Genomic DNA, 15565 nt, shown 5'->3' with positions numbered 1-15565 from the left:
ATTTTTAAATTGCTACTCAAAAATCAGCCAAAGAGAAACTTGGGAGTACTTCAGAGAACTGATACAGTGCCTTTTACTTCAGTAGCCTGAACTACTTTCTTGGCTTCGTTTCATTTCATTTCTTCCTTATTGCTTCCTTTAAATTTTTGATCCTCTGTCTTCATTACCTTCTCAATTTGTCCTTTTGATGATCAGGCATGTTTGATAGCAAAGAAAATGATAGGTGAGTAATTGACCCAGCTGCAGACGCTGGCCAAGCCCCTCTCTGCCTCGGGGGATGCTCAGAAAGTATGATCCCTGCTGGCTTTGGGTTTCTTGGTTTGAACTCAGCTCTCCTAAAACAGTACCCTTTAAAATAACACCTACGAAGGTACTCTGAAAAACTCATTGAAAATGGCATTAAAAGATAAGTTGATTTTGATATGAGAAAAATTGAAATCCATGGATAATTTTTTCATAATACACATTTTCCATGAACCTTTTGAAGACCCCTTGTGTAAGGCTAATAGTCATATGAATATAATCCTTACAAAGTTAAGGAGTTTTTTCCCCCTACATGTACTTTTTCATAAAACAGACTCTTATCTGAAACCCTAGTGCGTAAATAAAATGGACAGTGTTTAAGGCAATGGAGGGAGGAGCCTGATTTGATTGACAGGAAACTGAGACCTACTGGGGTTCAGGGACTTGCCCTAGGTCACAGCAGTGAATAATCTTCTGTCCTTTGTTGACTCACAGAATACGTAATCTATTTTTTCGTAAACGTTTTGGCCTCTTCTGCAGCAGGGATTACTCCGGTTGAGTTTGGTCAGCCGTCTGTAAGAGTCTGATGGGAGAAGGTTCTGTACTATGCATGGCTGAGCTGGATTCCCTGCCAGGCCCTTCCCACATTTGGACCTGCACTGCGGGGTGGGGAAGTGACCTTGAGAACTGCACACTCCGTGTGGGCCACGTTTTGGATATTTGGACTAGTCCCCTGCTGGGTGCAGCTTAGCCCCAACTCTGCCCCTGTTGGAAGCTGATATGGAGCTATGAACTAGGCTCATGGGCACAGCTTTGCTGGTCTGGGGAGCTCATGGCTCCAAGGGGAAGCCAGGTTTAAATAGAACAAAGCAGGCCTCCCCATCCCGCTCTCATTATTTCTCAGATGGGTGGTCATAATGTAGGTGTTCAGAGTTCTTCTGCCAAGCAGGGCGTGGAGAACATTCCGTCCATCAGCAGATGAGGGAAGAGATGATACAGAGCTAGCTGCAGCCTTTGATTGTAGCCTCTTCCTCTGTCTGATCCTGAGCCAGCTCCTTCCTTTCTCTGCCGTGGTTTTTCCAGTCCCAATTGTAGTGATGCGCTGCGGTCAGATGAGTGGAAGAGGGAGGGGCCGTAGGGTGGGGGGACGGAGCGTTGTGGGCCCCCGTGGCTCCCAGTGGTTCCCTGGTCTGTGCCACCGCCTCCCCCAGCTCTGCTGTGTTCTCTGTTCCAGCCCAGGCAGCAGCCGTACATCCTGCCTCCCATGCATGTCCAGTGTGGCGAGCACTATTCGGAAACACACACCTCACAAGGTAACTCCGCTTGCCCTTCTTCAGGGACGGCGGTGCTTGCGTTGTAACCTTGTCACTGTCTGAATGGGGGCCAGCGGCTTCGGTTTGTGAAGGGCCTACGTGTCGGTTACCGCTGGAGAAAACCCTGCCCGGAATTCACTGCAGGGGGAGTCAGGGCTGAGGTGATGAAGGAGTTCTTTCCTCCTCCCTCTCATCTGTGGGCTTAGAGAGGAGGGTGGCAGTGTGGCTGGCTGGGTGACATCACCTGCAGGGCCAGTATCAGAAGCATGTAGACATCAGTCAGCTTTCCTTGGAGACAGAGGATACAGGCATCCGGCGTAACCAGAAGAAGTCCGTGGTCTCTGGAGTGGTGTTAAGATACCACTTGGGACGCCCATATCCCATATTGGAGGGTCTGCTGTGGGTCTCAGTTCCGCTTGCAATTCTAGCTTCCTGCTAATGTGCACCCCAGGAGGCAGCAAACCATGGCTCAAGGACTTGCATTCCTGCCACCCATGTGGGAAACCCAGGTTGAGTTCCTGGCCCCTGGCTTTGGCCTGGCCCAGTTCTGGCTGCTGTAGGCATTTGGGGGAGCAAACTAGCAGATGGGAGCTCTCTGTCTTTTAAAATTAAAAAAAAAAATTCCATTTCAGCCCTTTCTTTAGCTTTTTTTTTTTTTTTTTTCTCATCTCTTCCTCTAGCCCCTTTCTTAAGGTACTTACTGGTTGCTTCTCAGAGTAAAGAAACTTTGTTTTAGTCCTCTTCTCTCTTATGCAAAATGTGTGAAAAAGCCCATTCCAATAGTAAGCACCGTTATAATGATTGCTTATAGAACAATCATGATGTGTGAGGCACTGTTCTAAGTCCTTGCTATCTGTTGACTCATTTATTCCTCAACACCAACCTGTGATTATTTCCAGCTTGCAGATACAGAATTGGGGCACAGAGAGGTGGCTGGTAGAACTTGGATGTGAAAATGGGCATCTCAAAGGATGAGATGGTAGGAAACCACCAGTGTTTTATAACCTGGAGCCCTGGTATCTCCATTGTCTCCTGGCTAGTTGGAATCCTGTGACACAAAGTGTGAGCCTGAAAAAACTAAGACAATCAGGACTTTTTCATTGAATAAAACTACTTTTTAAAAAAAAAAAAAAAAAAAAACAGATAGCAAAGTTACCCTGCCTCTAGGGGAGAGTAAATCCCATTGGAAGCTCATAAATTGCAACCTGTTTGTATCCTGGTTTGTTTCTAGCTTTTTGCTTTTTTTTTTCCCCTTTCTCATCTGATCAGATCTGTTCATACCCATCCTCTTCAGACAGTTGAATTTTTTTTATTAGTTTATTTATTTAAAAGAGAGTTACAAAGAGGTGGAGACAAAGAGAGAGGTCTTCCATCTGCTGATTCACTCCCCAGATGGCCATAATGGCTGGAGCTGGTGCCAATCTGAAACCAGGAGCCAGCAGCTTCTTCCAGTTCTCTCACATGGGTGCAGGGTCCCAAGGACTTGGGCCATCCTCTACTGCTTTCCCAGGCCACAGCAGAGAGCTGGCTCAGAAGAGGAGCAGCTGGGACTAGAACCAGTGCTCATATGGGTACAGAAGTGTGTTTTGTCAAGAGGTTGCCTTTCTCGAGTGTGTGTGTGTGTGTATATGTGTGTATGTGTGTAAAGGACTCTGCACACTTAGAATGACCTCACTTTAGAAATATGTTTTTAATCTCTTTAGTTTCTTCTTTATCATTAGCATTTATTTGGATGGACCTCAGTGATGAAACCAGGTCTATAGGAGGATTTTGGGAGTGGCTAAAAGAATTCCTGATTTTTTTTAAAGATTTATTTATGTAAAAGGCAGAGTGACACAGAGAAATAAAGAGATGGAGACAGAGTTGGGGCGGGGGGAGAAATCAAATACCTGAGCTGTATCTGGTGCCTCCTGGGTACATTAGCAAGGAGCTGAATTGGAGGTGCAGCAGGCAGGGCAGAATAGGCAGTGGGCATCGCAAGCAGCAGCTCCCCCTGCTGTGCTGCAGCACCCGGCCGGAACTCCAGATCTGACTGTTGCTTGCCCTGGGTGCCGCGCAGAATGAGCTAGCCACGCAGCTGTTCTTGCTTCATTGTGTGTCTTCTGCCTTCTTGAGCTCGCAGCCCCTCGGGTAAAGGGACCTTGAGCATTGCCGCCAGAAAAGCAGCCCCACATACTCTGAAACCTCAAATCTATCACTTTTTTTTTTGTAAGTTTTATTTTGTTTGAAAGGCAGAGTTACAGAGAGAGAACAAGATCTTCAATCTGCTGGTTCACTCCCCAAATGGCTGCAGTGGCTGGAAGTGGGCTGATCCAAAGTTGGGAGCTGGGAGCCAGGAACTTCTTGTGGGTCTCCCACATGGATGCAGGGGCCCAAGTACTTGGGCCATCTTCAGTTGCTTTCCCAGGCCATTAGTGGGGAGCTGGATTGGAGCAGCCAGGATTTGAACTGGCACCATACGGGATGCTGGTGCCACAGGCAGTGGCTTTACCCACTACATCACAGCGCTGGACTACGCCACAGCGCTGGCCCCTAATCTATCTGTCTTTTAAAGTTCTTGCCTTCCTGGCCAAACCTCCAGGGCTGTTGATGAGCCCTGTGCAGGAGGACAGGTCCATCCGAGGTGAGGCCCATTGTGAATGCCTGATTTGAAAGCTCATGGCTAAATCGAAAACTCACCCAGACGACACCTGTTCCAGATCTGCATAGCTTTGCTTATGTTCAGGATTGCTCTCCATCACGCTCTAGAATGTTCTTCCCATATGCTGGCATCTCGTCTGAGATACTTTTGGTTTTTCTATGGAGTATGTGTGTGGACACCCTGAGATTTTACACTTTATGACTCATTTAAGTCACCCCATGAATGTAAGGATGGACTTTATTAAAACAGGATGACCCAAAGGTTAACGTGCTTTTGTTTGACCTCTTGCAGACAGCATCTTTCATGGGAATGAAGAAGCCTTGTATTGCAACTCTCACAACAGCCTGGACTTAAATTATTTAAATGGCACCGTCACCAATGGCAGCGTGTGTAGCGTTCACAGCATCAACTCTCTCAACTGCTCCCAGAGTTTCATCCAGGCTTCACCCGTCTCCTCCAACCTCAGCATCCCTGGGAGTGACATCATGCGAGCTGACTACATCCCCAGCCACCGGCACAGCGCCATCATTGTGCCGTCTTACAGGCCCACCCCCGATTACGAGACAGTCATGCGGCAGATGAAGAGGGGCATCATGCACGCGGACAGCCAGAGCCAGTCTCTGCGCAACCTCAACATCATCAACACCCACGCCTACAACCAGCAGGAGGACCTGGTGTACAGCCAACCCGAGATGCGGGAGAGACACCCCTACACCATCCCATATGCGCTGCAGGGGGGTTATGGAAACAAACTCCTGGGTCCTAGTGACCCAGTGACCCCAAAGAGCAAGGCGGTGCCCAGCAAGCCAGGGGCCAGCGCCATCTCACACACAGTGAGCACCCCAGAGCTGGCCAACATGCAGCTCCAAGGCAGCCACAACTACAGTGCAGCCCACATGCTCAAGAACTACCACTTCCGGCCGCCGCCCCCCTATCCTCGCCCCCGACCCGCCACCAGCACCCCGGACCTGGCCAGCCATCGCCACAAGTATGTCAGTGGCAGCAGCCCGGACCTGGTGACCCGGAAGGTGCAGCTGTCGGTGAAGACCTTCCAGGAGGACAGCTCGCCGGTGGTACATCAGTCCCTGCAGGAGGTGAGCGAGCCCCTCACCTCCACCAAGCACCACGGCGCGGTGAACAAGCGCCACAGCCTGGAGGTGATGAACTGCATGGTGCGCGGCATGGAAGCCATGACACTCAAGTCGCTGCACATCCCCCTGGCCCGCCGCAACACCTTCCGCGAGCAGGGCCCGCCCGAGGAGCCCCCGCAGCTGCCCCAGTACCAGCACAAGAAGACACTCTCTGACGCCACCATGCTGATCCACAGCAGTGAGAGTGAGGAGGAGGAGGAGGCGCCCGAGCCCGTGGCGCAGATCCCCACGCTCCGTGAGAAGATGGAGTACAGCGCGCAGCTGCAGGCCGCCTTGGCCCGCATCCCCAACAAGCCCCCGCCCGAGTACCCCGGGCCAAGGAAGAGCGTGAGCAACGGAGCGCTGAGGCCAGAGCCGGGCAGCCTCCCTCCGGCCGTCACCAGGGCCAGGCTGCTGAGACACGGGCCCGCCAAGGCCCTCAGCGTCTCCCGTGCCGACCAGCCCGCCGCAGCCGGGGCCTCTCTGGGCCCGTCCATCTCCGAACCCGACCTGACCAGCGTGAAGGAGCGGGCCCGGAAGGAGCCTGTGAAGGAGAGACCTGTGTCCGAGATGTTCTCCCTGGAGGACAGCATTATAGAAAGAGAGATGATGATCAGGGTAAGCGTCTTCCTCTCTCTGGCACTTTCACCGTGGGGCTGTGGAGAGTTCCTAGGAAATGCATGTTTTGGGAAAGCGATGCAAGTGTTTCAAACGTGTGGCTTCTGCACCAAAGGACACTCAGCTTTTTGTCCCATCTTTGAAGCGCCTTGGTGCATATTTTAGGCCCCTGAAGACCATGCAAGGCTTGTTGAGTGGACGTGTAGTTTGTAAAGGGGCGTGGGGCATTAAACAGGTAGTATTTTATTTCACTGGACGTTGATTTCTGCCCTTTCAAGTAGACCTTCCCCTTTCATTCATGGCTTGTAGCACGTAATCTTGGTGAGAGGGGTTCTTACAGAGTTTTGGGGTTGTTAAGGTCTCTGCCTAGCCCAGCATTTTGCTCTTTGGGGCTCACACCCTAATTGTGTGAACTGCTGGCTGCGCCCCCCCCCCCCCCAATCTGTTGGCATTTTGCTTTTTTAGGGGAAATGTACTTTTTCCTCCAATCAGCTTTTGAAAGAGCAGCTTCCCTACAGTATACGGCTCTCTGTATAGATCTTTATGTCAAGATAGCTTATCAGTGATGTCCAATGATATGGCTAGACTTATTTTCAGAGTTTCAAGAGATATTCAATTCAAGAACATTGTAGATATTGGATATATAACTTGAAAGTTCTCTGTCAGGCGTATTCTGTCCAGAGTTCACCCATGTACATGAGTGCACACGTACATTCACAGTTATTACCTTTGAAGATACATATTAGATGTAGATTCTTCTAAAAAATGTGTGATCCAGGGGGTTGGTGTGTTTTCAGGCAACACACACACACAGAACAAAAAGTGGATCTGCACCTACTAACAAGAAACTTGTTGGATTGCAGTTGCTGCTTTTAAAAATCTTCGTTGCTGCATGTCCCCAAAATTTTCACTCTCTTAAAGTCATTTAATTATGCAGCTCAGACTGACTTCTGTTCATTGCAGCTGCACCAGGAGGTCGCAGAGCCTGACTTAGGAGCACTCCAGAACAGTTGCAACTTGGCTTTGATGGAGTTCATTAGACTCCCGATGTTTATAGTCTTCCTCACTCCTCGCTGGGAATGCCTCTGAAAAGTAGGATCAGAGGCCAAGGTTTTCAGGGGGCCACGTTGCTGAGGTCAGAAATGGAATCCATAGCAACTCTGTGGCTTTAGAAAAACCTTAAAAACATTCTCAGCCTCGTAGTTTTGGCCATCATTGAGCAGTACTGGTACAAGCAGAACTTTTTCCACTTTCTGTGGACCTAGAGGGAAATTGTGAACGATTACCTGCGTCTCTGGCACAGATAGCTTTTGGCTGGGAGGGAGTGAAGTGCGGGGGTGGGTGCCACTGTGGGAGAGCTTTCCTAACCTGGAAAAAAGTAATTCATTTGTAGAAAGGGATTTTTCAACACTTCTTGGCCCCAGGCCTCTTAAAAGCAACATTAGCCTCAGGAACCTATTGGTCTGGCCAGCTTGATACTTAATGATGTCCACATGGTCCCATAACCTCATTTGGTCATGTTCATCTTCTTAAATAGCCTGTGGCCAAAATCATGGCATTTGTCCTTGCAGTATCACAAAGGAGCAAGGGTTTTGCCACTGTTTTTTTATTCCCTCCTCCCATATTCTATTCCATTCCATCCATATGGATAATAGTGACTAACACACTTTAACCACTAACTTTTAGTTCCGAAACATGGTTCTTCCCACTGCTCTTACTTAATTTTCTCCAAGTCTGGAACTCAAGGACTGCTGTCCTCTGCTGGTGTCCAGAGCTCAAGAGGAGGAGACCAGGCCAGGCGGTGACCATGCCAGCGACTCTGATTCTCCATCCTTATTTTGGAATGCAGCAATTCAGCCTTGACCGAAGAAACAAATGCACATCTCAGACGTCTCTGCCCCGCACCCCAACCATGGGCAGCCTTTGTAGGCTTGATAGGGGTGGTTGAGAGGAGATGGCTACCATGACCATCCTAAGGCCCTCTCTGTAAGGGAACAATGAGAAACCCTACACAAATGGAGACCAGCAAATGGAGCGGGTGGGGAACAGGGATGGTAAGTGGTTAGCGGTTGGTGGTTTGGAGCTGCTTCCCTGCTGAGTGGATGGACCCAGCCTGCTGCCTTTTTGGCTTCTCCTTCGGCTCCCACCGCTGCCTGAACAGGCACCAGAATCCAGGCGAGTTCAGAGTTACCATTTTCTCTCTGGTCAAAGGCTAATAGGATGTATAAAAGAGACATTGTTTGATTTATCACTGGGCTTTCAGCTTTCACCAGACAGATAGCAATTCTTTCCCGAGAGAAATACCAGTTACTGACTTTTTGTTTGGGCCCCCTTAGGATCACCTTCTAGTGCAAGTGGGGAGAAAGTAAAAAGACCTTTGAAGAGGTGCTTGGGACCCTTTTTCTGGAACAGTTGGTCTCTCAAGACTTCAGAGAGGATTGATAACATTCCCAGCTAAAGAAAAAAAAGAGGTGATGAGAAAAAAAAAATCCTCTTGCACAAAAGCAGACCAATAAGCTCACGAGGACGCACACATTTAAATCTAGACTCTTCCCAAGGTGGTGCCCGAGATTGAGAAGTGGAGGCCATTCTGAAGGGTGGGTGTTGCACCTTCTGGCTGAACGCCACCCAGGTACTCTTCCCTTCCCTGTGGTTCACTTCCCTCAGAGGTGAGCAGGTGGCATTGTGGTGACGCTGACACACATTCGAGGCTATAGTGCAGTCCCCTCCACTCACCGAGCAATCTGCTGACCCTCTGGGCTCTGCCAGCACCTTGGCTCCATCAGGACACCTGGGGAATGCACTCACGGATGATAGAATCTAGAGAAAATGTCCCTGAAGGCTTGAAGAGAAATGATAAGATGACCCCTTTACCTGGGACAGTCACGTGACTCTGCCACGGTCCACATCAAAATCTTACACTCTGTAAAAACTAACATGCTTCTGCTGTTCCCTTAAACCAAGTTATTTTAAGGAAATGCTGCTAATGAGCCTGAAATGAGTGCAGAGGGCTTGGTTCTCAGCTCAGTTTCAGCAGCAGCGCACGGCACAGCCAGCGCCCCAGCTCATCCTGTTGAGTCCAGGTGTGGGTGGGGATGGAGTGCAAACCCCAGAGAGCCACAAGCCGCTGCCAGGCGAGAATGTGGAAACTCCTCCCTCAGTGGCCTGCTCATCCCCCACATCCAGGTCACCCCCATGGCTATGTCCAGGGTTATCCTCCTATAGTTCTTATGAACCACCGGGTCTATTTCTTCGCATCTACTGGGTGAAGCAGGCAGGGTAATCCTGAATGGAACAGCTCAGATGACCCCAACCTGGCTCCAGTGTCTTTCTGGGGAAAACAGCCTTGGCTGCCTCAGGGTCCAGAGAGTACCTACGGGAGAGCATCCCGAGTTCTAGCCACTGGGGTTGGAAACACAGGGAGACTTTGCTCTGCAGGGCGAGTCTGCAGCACACAGGAGATTTTACGCATTGGGTAACATTCCATCTCCCGTCTGCAAAAGTCCACCATTGGGACTGGATTGATTGATTCATTTAACTGTTTCTCTTTTCTTTGTCCTGTCTTCTTTCAGCCCTTTTCTTATAAAATATAGTCACATGATGTGTGTGTGTGTGTGTGTGTGGTTAGAGAGAACACACACACACACACACACCATGGCAGGGTATTTCCGTAGAGACCTTCCAACTTTATTTATTTCCTAATGAGTGAATTAATTAGAAATAAAACCTCAGCAGTCCTGTAGGAACTGGCTTCCTCGGGCACCGTGGGAATAATGGGAAGGCTGGGTTTGAATTTTCCCACCTAATGGTGATTGCATTCCTTGGCTGGGGAGTTACAGATTTGGGGAGATTAAAACGCATTCCAACCTTCCGCTGGTATTCTAAACAATGAGGACATGCCTTTTCTTGCTGCAAGAATCTAGAAAAGCAGAAGAGAGCAGGCCTGGAAGTGCAGAAGAGGCCGCTGATGTTGGCCGCCTTGAATGGACTCTCGGTCGCTCGCGTCTCGGGTCGGGAAGAGAGCCGAGCTGATGGCACGCGCGTTCCCATGGACGAGCGGGTAAGTGTTGGGCCCTGCAGACATATGACTCATTGTCTGTGGGCTTAGAATCCCAAGGCCCCCTCCTTGCCCAAGCATGCCGGCCCTTAGGTTTGTCTGATAAACTTATTTTTGAATTTGAGTTCGGGGAGCTCTGGTCTGTGTCGTGTTACATCGATCCTGTCTGAAATCTAATGTTGCTTTGTTCAACTCTTCCCACTTTCTCAAGCTGCCTAAAAAGACCAGCCCCATCACAAGCTGTCCGGTGTTGATTATGTCACTCAGTTTCTTTGGACCTCTTAATATTTTTGTAAAATGAGAAAGTTAAACAATTGCTGTGGCTCTCCATTTCTCTGGTTTCTGTAAATGGTTACCACTTTCATTTCTTAGAAAGTGATTTTTTTAGGGGGGCTGGTGCTGTGGTGCAGCAGGTTAGGCTGCCACCTACACTGCTGGCATCCCGTATGGGGGTGCCAGTTCCAGTCCCAGCTGCTCCCATTCTGATCCAGCTACCTGCTAATGTGCCTAGGCCGAGTGCTTGGACCCCTGCAGCCACGTGGGAAACCAGGAAGAAGCTCCTGGCTTCTGGCTTCAGCTTGGCACAGCCCCGGCCATTGCAGCCATTTGAGGAGTGAATCAGAGGATGGAAGATCTCTCCTTCTCTCCTCTCCATCTTCTCTCCATCTCTCCTCCTCTCTCTCTAACTCTGCCTTTCAAATAAAAAATGAAGTGATTATTTTACCTAAAACATTTATAGGATTCTTTTAATATGCCATCTTCCCTTTTATATGGCTATAGAATGTGGCTGATTCTAATTGTTAGAAGAATATATTGTGAGCACTTTAGTTTTGGAAAGCAAAAAGAGGGTGCATGGTAGAGTGTTTAGGGGTGAAGGGAGATGCTCCTTCAGTTCCTGTGATCGCTGTCGGAAGGCTAAGAGACAAGTGGTAATTATTTCAGAAGATCGCTTGTGACATCAGGATGTTAGAGTTCCACCGGTGTGCATCCAGTAGTAGAATGAAGGGACTTCAATTAATACCACATTCTTGTAACTAGTAGTTTAGCCAGGGAGGGAAATAAAAAGAGGAGGTGATCTAATCCGCAGAGCTGTAGACTCTGGACCAGTACCGACGTAACATTCAGCTCCGTGACAACACGCGACTGAGCTTGTAAGTGGAGAAAACAATGTTTGGGTAATTAACAGTCTCCTTATCGTCAGGTCTTTACACAGAGGCATCAGCAGCAAAAATGCTGGCTTTGAATTTCCAGTCCTGTTGGTTGTCGATTTGTTCTATTTCCCCTGTAAGTGAGACAGGAAATGACTGTCAGGCAGCAGAAACCAGCAGCATGGTTGATAGTGAGACTGGGGATTTAGTCACGTATTACCCATCTTGAAGTCGCGTATCATCATTGTCACTGTAGACACGTGAAGAGATCGGGTGGTTTTATTGGAGTCTGGGGATAATTTAGAGAGCCAAAGATTGATTTCTGTTGCAGTTCAGAACCCTAAAGAAGAAGCTGGAAGAGGGCATGGTGTTCACAGAATACGAGCAGATTCCAAAGAAGAAAGCCAACGGCGTGTTCAGCACGGCCACCCTCCCGGAGAACGCCGAGCGCAGCCGCATCCGCGAAGTTGTACCCTACGAGGAGAACCGCGTAGAGCTGATACCCACCAAAGAAAACAACACCGGTTACATTAATGCCTCCCATATCAAGGTAGGAAGCTTGTTCAGGGCCACGGGGTTAAAGGTAAGTGCAGGGAGAGACCATGCAGGGGCAGTGCTGTGCCTCTTGGCTCTTCCAGGCCTGTAGTGAGTGAGTGTGAGCTCCTGTGCCTTCCTCGGGCCTGGGAAGGGCCTGGTGATCTTGAAGAGAAGGAAGGCTAGCAGCCTCAGGGGAGACCTCAGCGGGGCTGCTTCTGTGCTATTACAGGGGTTAGCCCTTGCTCGCTGTGGGCTATAATTCGCAGAGCAACTGAGGCCTGCCTTCTTCATTTGTAAAAGTTACAGGTGTTGTTTCACTGTCGTGGAAGTTTTTTTTTTTTTTTCTTTAAGATTTTATTTATTTATTTGAGAGGTAGAGTTACAGTCAGTGAGAGGGAGAGAGAGAGAGAGAAAAGTCTTCCATCCTCTGGTTCACTCCCCAGTTGGCCACAAAGGAGCCAATCCAAAGCCAGGAGCCAGGAGCTTCCTCCATGTCTCCTGCACGGGTGCAGGGGCCCAAGGACTTGGGCCATCCTCTACTGCTTTCCTAGACCTCAGCAGAGAGCTAGATTAAAAGTAGAGCAGCTGGGACTAGAACCCGTGCCCATATGGGATGCTGGCGCCGCAGGCGGAGGATTAACCTAGTGAGCCGTAGTGCCGGCCCCTGTGGAAGTGTTTATCCTGTGCAGTAGCAGCAGAAACTATCAGTTCTCCTTTGTAATACTACAGCTTATTCATCCTATAGCTGAAGCCCCAATTTTTAAATAATATTTAGAGTGGATTAAACTACATATAAACCATAAAAATATTGTTGATATCAAATCTTGCAAGATTTGCCACATTAATCAACAAGTTAGTGGTGTTAACTTTTTGTTAGTGCTTTCAAGTCCTTCAAACCTTCAAATCTCTATATTCATAACTTAGGTCAACTTGAGTTGGAATTTGTTTTAAGATTTATTTTTATTTGAAAGGCAGAGTTAGAGAGAGAGAGATCCCATCTTTTGGTACACTCCTCAGATGGTCATAATGGCTAGAGCGGGGCTAGGCTGAACCAGAAGCCTGGAACTCCATCTGGATCTCCTACATGGGTTCAGGGGCCCAAGGAACACGGACCACCTTCCACTACTTTCCCAGGTGCATGACCAGAGAACAGGATTGGAAGCGGAGCAGCCAGAACACCAGATGGCACCCATATGAGATGCTAGCATTATAAACAGTGGCTTAACCCATTGTGCCACAGTGCTGGCCCGAGAGTTACAGTTTAGAGTTACGAACATACATGCAAATATACAGTAGCTTAACCCTCCAATAACAAAACCAATTTATAGACCATATGTTTGCCAGGGGCCTTTTGGATGTTTACGACATTATTTGTGGCCATACAGAATTATCAGCTGAAAAATTAGCCTGATATAGATTCATTGAATTTTGAGTCGCGCCTGTGGTTGTCTTGGCAGGAGACCAAATGATCTCCCTACATGGCCCGAAGGCTTGACATTCCCCACCCCTGCTTTAACATGTCTGCACTTGCTCTGAGCTCTAAATTGGGAGAATTTCTCATACTAATGGTCAAGCACTTGCTACAGGAAGTTTTAAAGCAACGCACTTTGCATGGATAGTCCATTGTGCTCCGTAGTCTTAGAAAGCTGATTCTGGCATAGTCCAGAATCATGTCCTCTCCCCGTTGGACTTTTTAGTTGCAGCAGAATTGTTCGTAGCTTCTTCTGAGCCTCTAAAGCACACTTGCGTAGGAGGCTCGTGCACCAGTTCTAACTGGTTTCCATGCAGAATGTACAAAGTTCAAGGGTACCTCAGGAAGTGTGCTGAAAATTCATGTCATGAAAAAACTATGCGTGGATTTCAACATTGTTTTGTCTCCAGATGAACTTATTTTTAATTTCATTTCCCATTAACTTTGTGAAGAACCCACACATAAATATAGTTTTGTGTAGTGCTTCTCTACACAAAGCAAAAAGGAGCATACTTGGGGGGATATATTTTTAAGTAATATAAAGTACTATCAAAACAAATAGGCAGTTCCAGCTATTGGGGTTGGACGTGGGGTGCAGTGGGTTAAGCCGCCACTTAGACCCTCCACATCCCATATTGGGGTGCAGGGTTCAAGTCCTGGCTACTCTGTGCTTTCAGTCCAGCTGCCCACTAATGCACCGGGGGGGGGGGCAGTGAATGATGGCTCAGTTCCTGGGCCCCTGCTGCCCACATGGGAGATCTGAATGGAGTTCCTGCTCCAGGCTTCAGCTTGGCCCATCCCCGGCTGTTGCAGGCATTTGAGGAGTAAACCAGTGGATAGAAGATCTCTCTTCTCTCTCTCTCTTTTCCTCTCTCCCTCTCTCTGCCTGTCACTTTGATTTTCAAAAACAAAGACCAAATGCCAGGTCATACTGCTCATTTTTATAGTTATGTCTGTCTACTTATTTATTTATTAATTTGAAAACCAGAGTTACGGAGAGAGGGAGAGGGAGATCTTCTATCCACTCATTCACTCCCCAGATGGCCATAATGGTCAGAACTGGGCTAAGCAGGAACCAGGAGCTTCATTCGGGTCTCTCATGTGGGTAGCAGGGACCCAAACACTCAGGCCATCTTCCATTGCTTTTCCCAGGCCATTAGCAGAGAGCTGGATTGGAAGTGGAACAGCCAGTACACGAACCAGTGCTCATATGGGATGCTGACATCGCAGACATTGGCTTAGCCCACTGTGCCACAACACCAGCCCCTATACTCTTATTTTTGAGAGTAAACATTAGCACAGTTTAAAAAAAATGGGGCTCATGTTGTAGCACAGTGGGTTAAGTTGCCGCCTGCACCATGGGCATCCTATATGGGTGTGGGTTCAAGTCCCGCCTGCTCCGTTTACAATCCAGCTCCCTGCTAATGCACCTAGGAAGCAACGGAGGATGGCCCAAGTACTTGGTCCCCTGCCATCCCCGTAGGAGAGCTAGATAGGCTTCTGGCTCTGGTTTGGCCCAGCCCCAGCCATTGTGCCCATTTGGGGAGTGAAACAGCAGATGGAAGGTACCTGTGTGTGTGTGTGTGTGTATGTATCTCCCTCTGTCTCTCCAATTCTGCCTTTCAAATACAACAAATTAAAAAAATAAAAAGCGAACCCTAGAAAATTGTTCAGTACATTGGCAGTCATGAGTTTCAATGGGCTTAGGTTAGATTATGAAATAATAACCAAAATAATGTGCTCAAACAAAGATGGGACTCACACAGCTGCTCCTTGACAGAGTGTCTGTGACAGTCTTGCGTAGCAATATTGGTATATCTTCTTCATTTGGCTAAATCTCTGCCACCGTTTTCCATCTGCTCTCTGGAAAAAGCTGTCACTCGGCATAAACTGCCCATTGGGCATTGTTAACCAAGGAACATTCTCTTCTTCCGTATTCTCTGAGCCCCATATTTCATCTTGTGGATCTGGGTTAGACATGGGTGCATTTAATAGACCCACGGAGCTTACAAGAACTTGTCCTTGTGTTTTGGAATTGGGTTGTGGTTTTGCCAGCGTTCTCTCCCCTGAGTTCCAAGAAGCCGTTGACACAGAGCAGAGATTTGTTTGCTTCAGAGGTGGAGTCACATCTGTGAAACCTACCTCGGTAGCACTGTTGTTGGGTTTTTAATGCCCTCCTGCCAGTACTTGGAATACGCAGCAAGGCCCCAGGCAGCAGTGTGCTCTGGAAGTATTTATGGTTTCTATATGTTGGGTGCCAGAGAAACTAATGTTTAAAATCACAATCCACAGAGAAACCAGACTCCCAGCCAGTGACTGTATGAATGTTTCCTCCCACCAGGACGTGGAAAATGGATTTCTCTTGCCAGCTTTGACCTAAAAGTGTCTTGTGTAGTGAGACAATAAC

The 15565-nt window shown here is 48.4% G+C and overlaps 1 protein-coding gene across 2 annotated transcripts in view; it reads left to right on the top strand.

The window, feature by feature from the left end:
* Nucleotides 1–15565, top strand: part of PTPN14 (protein tyrosine phosphatase non-receptor type 14) — a 191323-nt gene that overhangs the window by 155019 nt on the left and 20739 nt on the right. For both annotated transcript variants that reach the window (XM_062210342.1, XM_062210343.1), the window contains exons 12-15: nucleotides 1478–1556; nucleotides 4489–5945; nucleotides 9862–10005; nucleotides 11482–11700. In XM_062210342.1, coding sequence (XP_062066326.1) covers nucleotides 1478–1556; nucleotides 4489–5945; nucleotides 9862–10005; nucleotides 11482–11700 — 1899 coding nt within the window. The remainder of the gene's footprint in view (nucleotides 1–1477; nucleotides 1557–4488; nucleotides 5946–9861; nucleotides 10006–11481; nucleotides 11701–15565) is intronic.

Source organism: Lepus europaeus, chromosome 14 (assembly GCF_033115175.1).
Source record: "Lepus europaeus isolate LE1 chromosome 14, mLepTim1.pri, whole genome shotgun sequence".
Lineage (NCBI taxonomy): Eukaryota > Metazoa > Chordata > Mammalia > Lagomorpha > Leporidae > Lepus > Lepus europaeus.
Note: the sequence above shows the minus strand (reverse complement) of the source record. Positions and strands in the feature narration are given on the sequence as shown.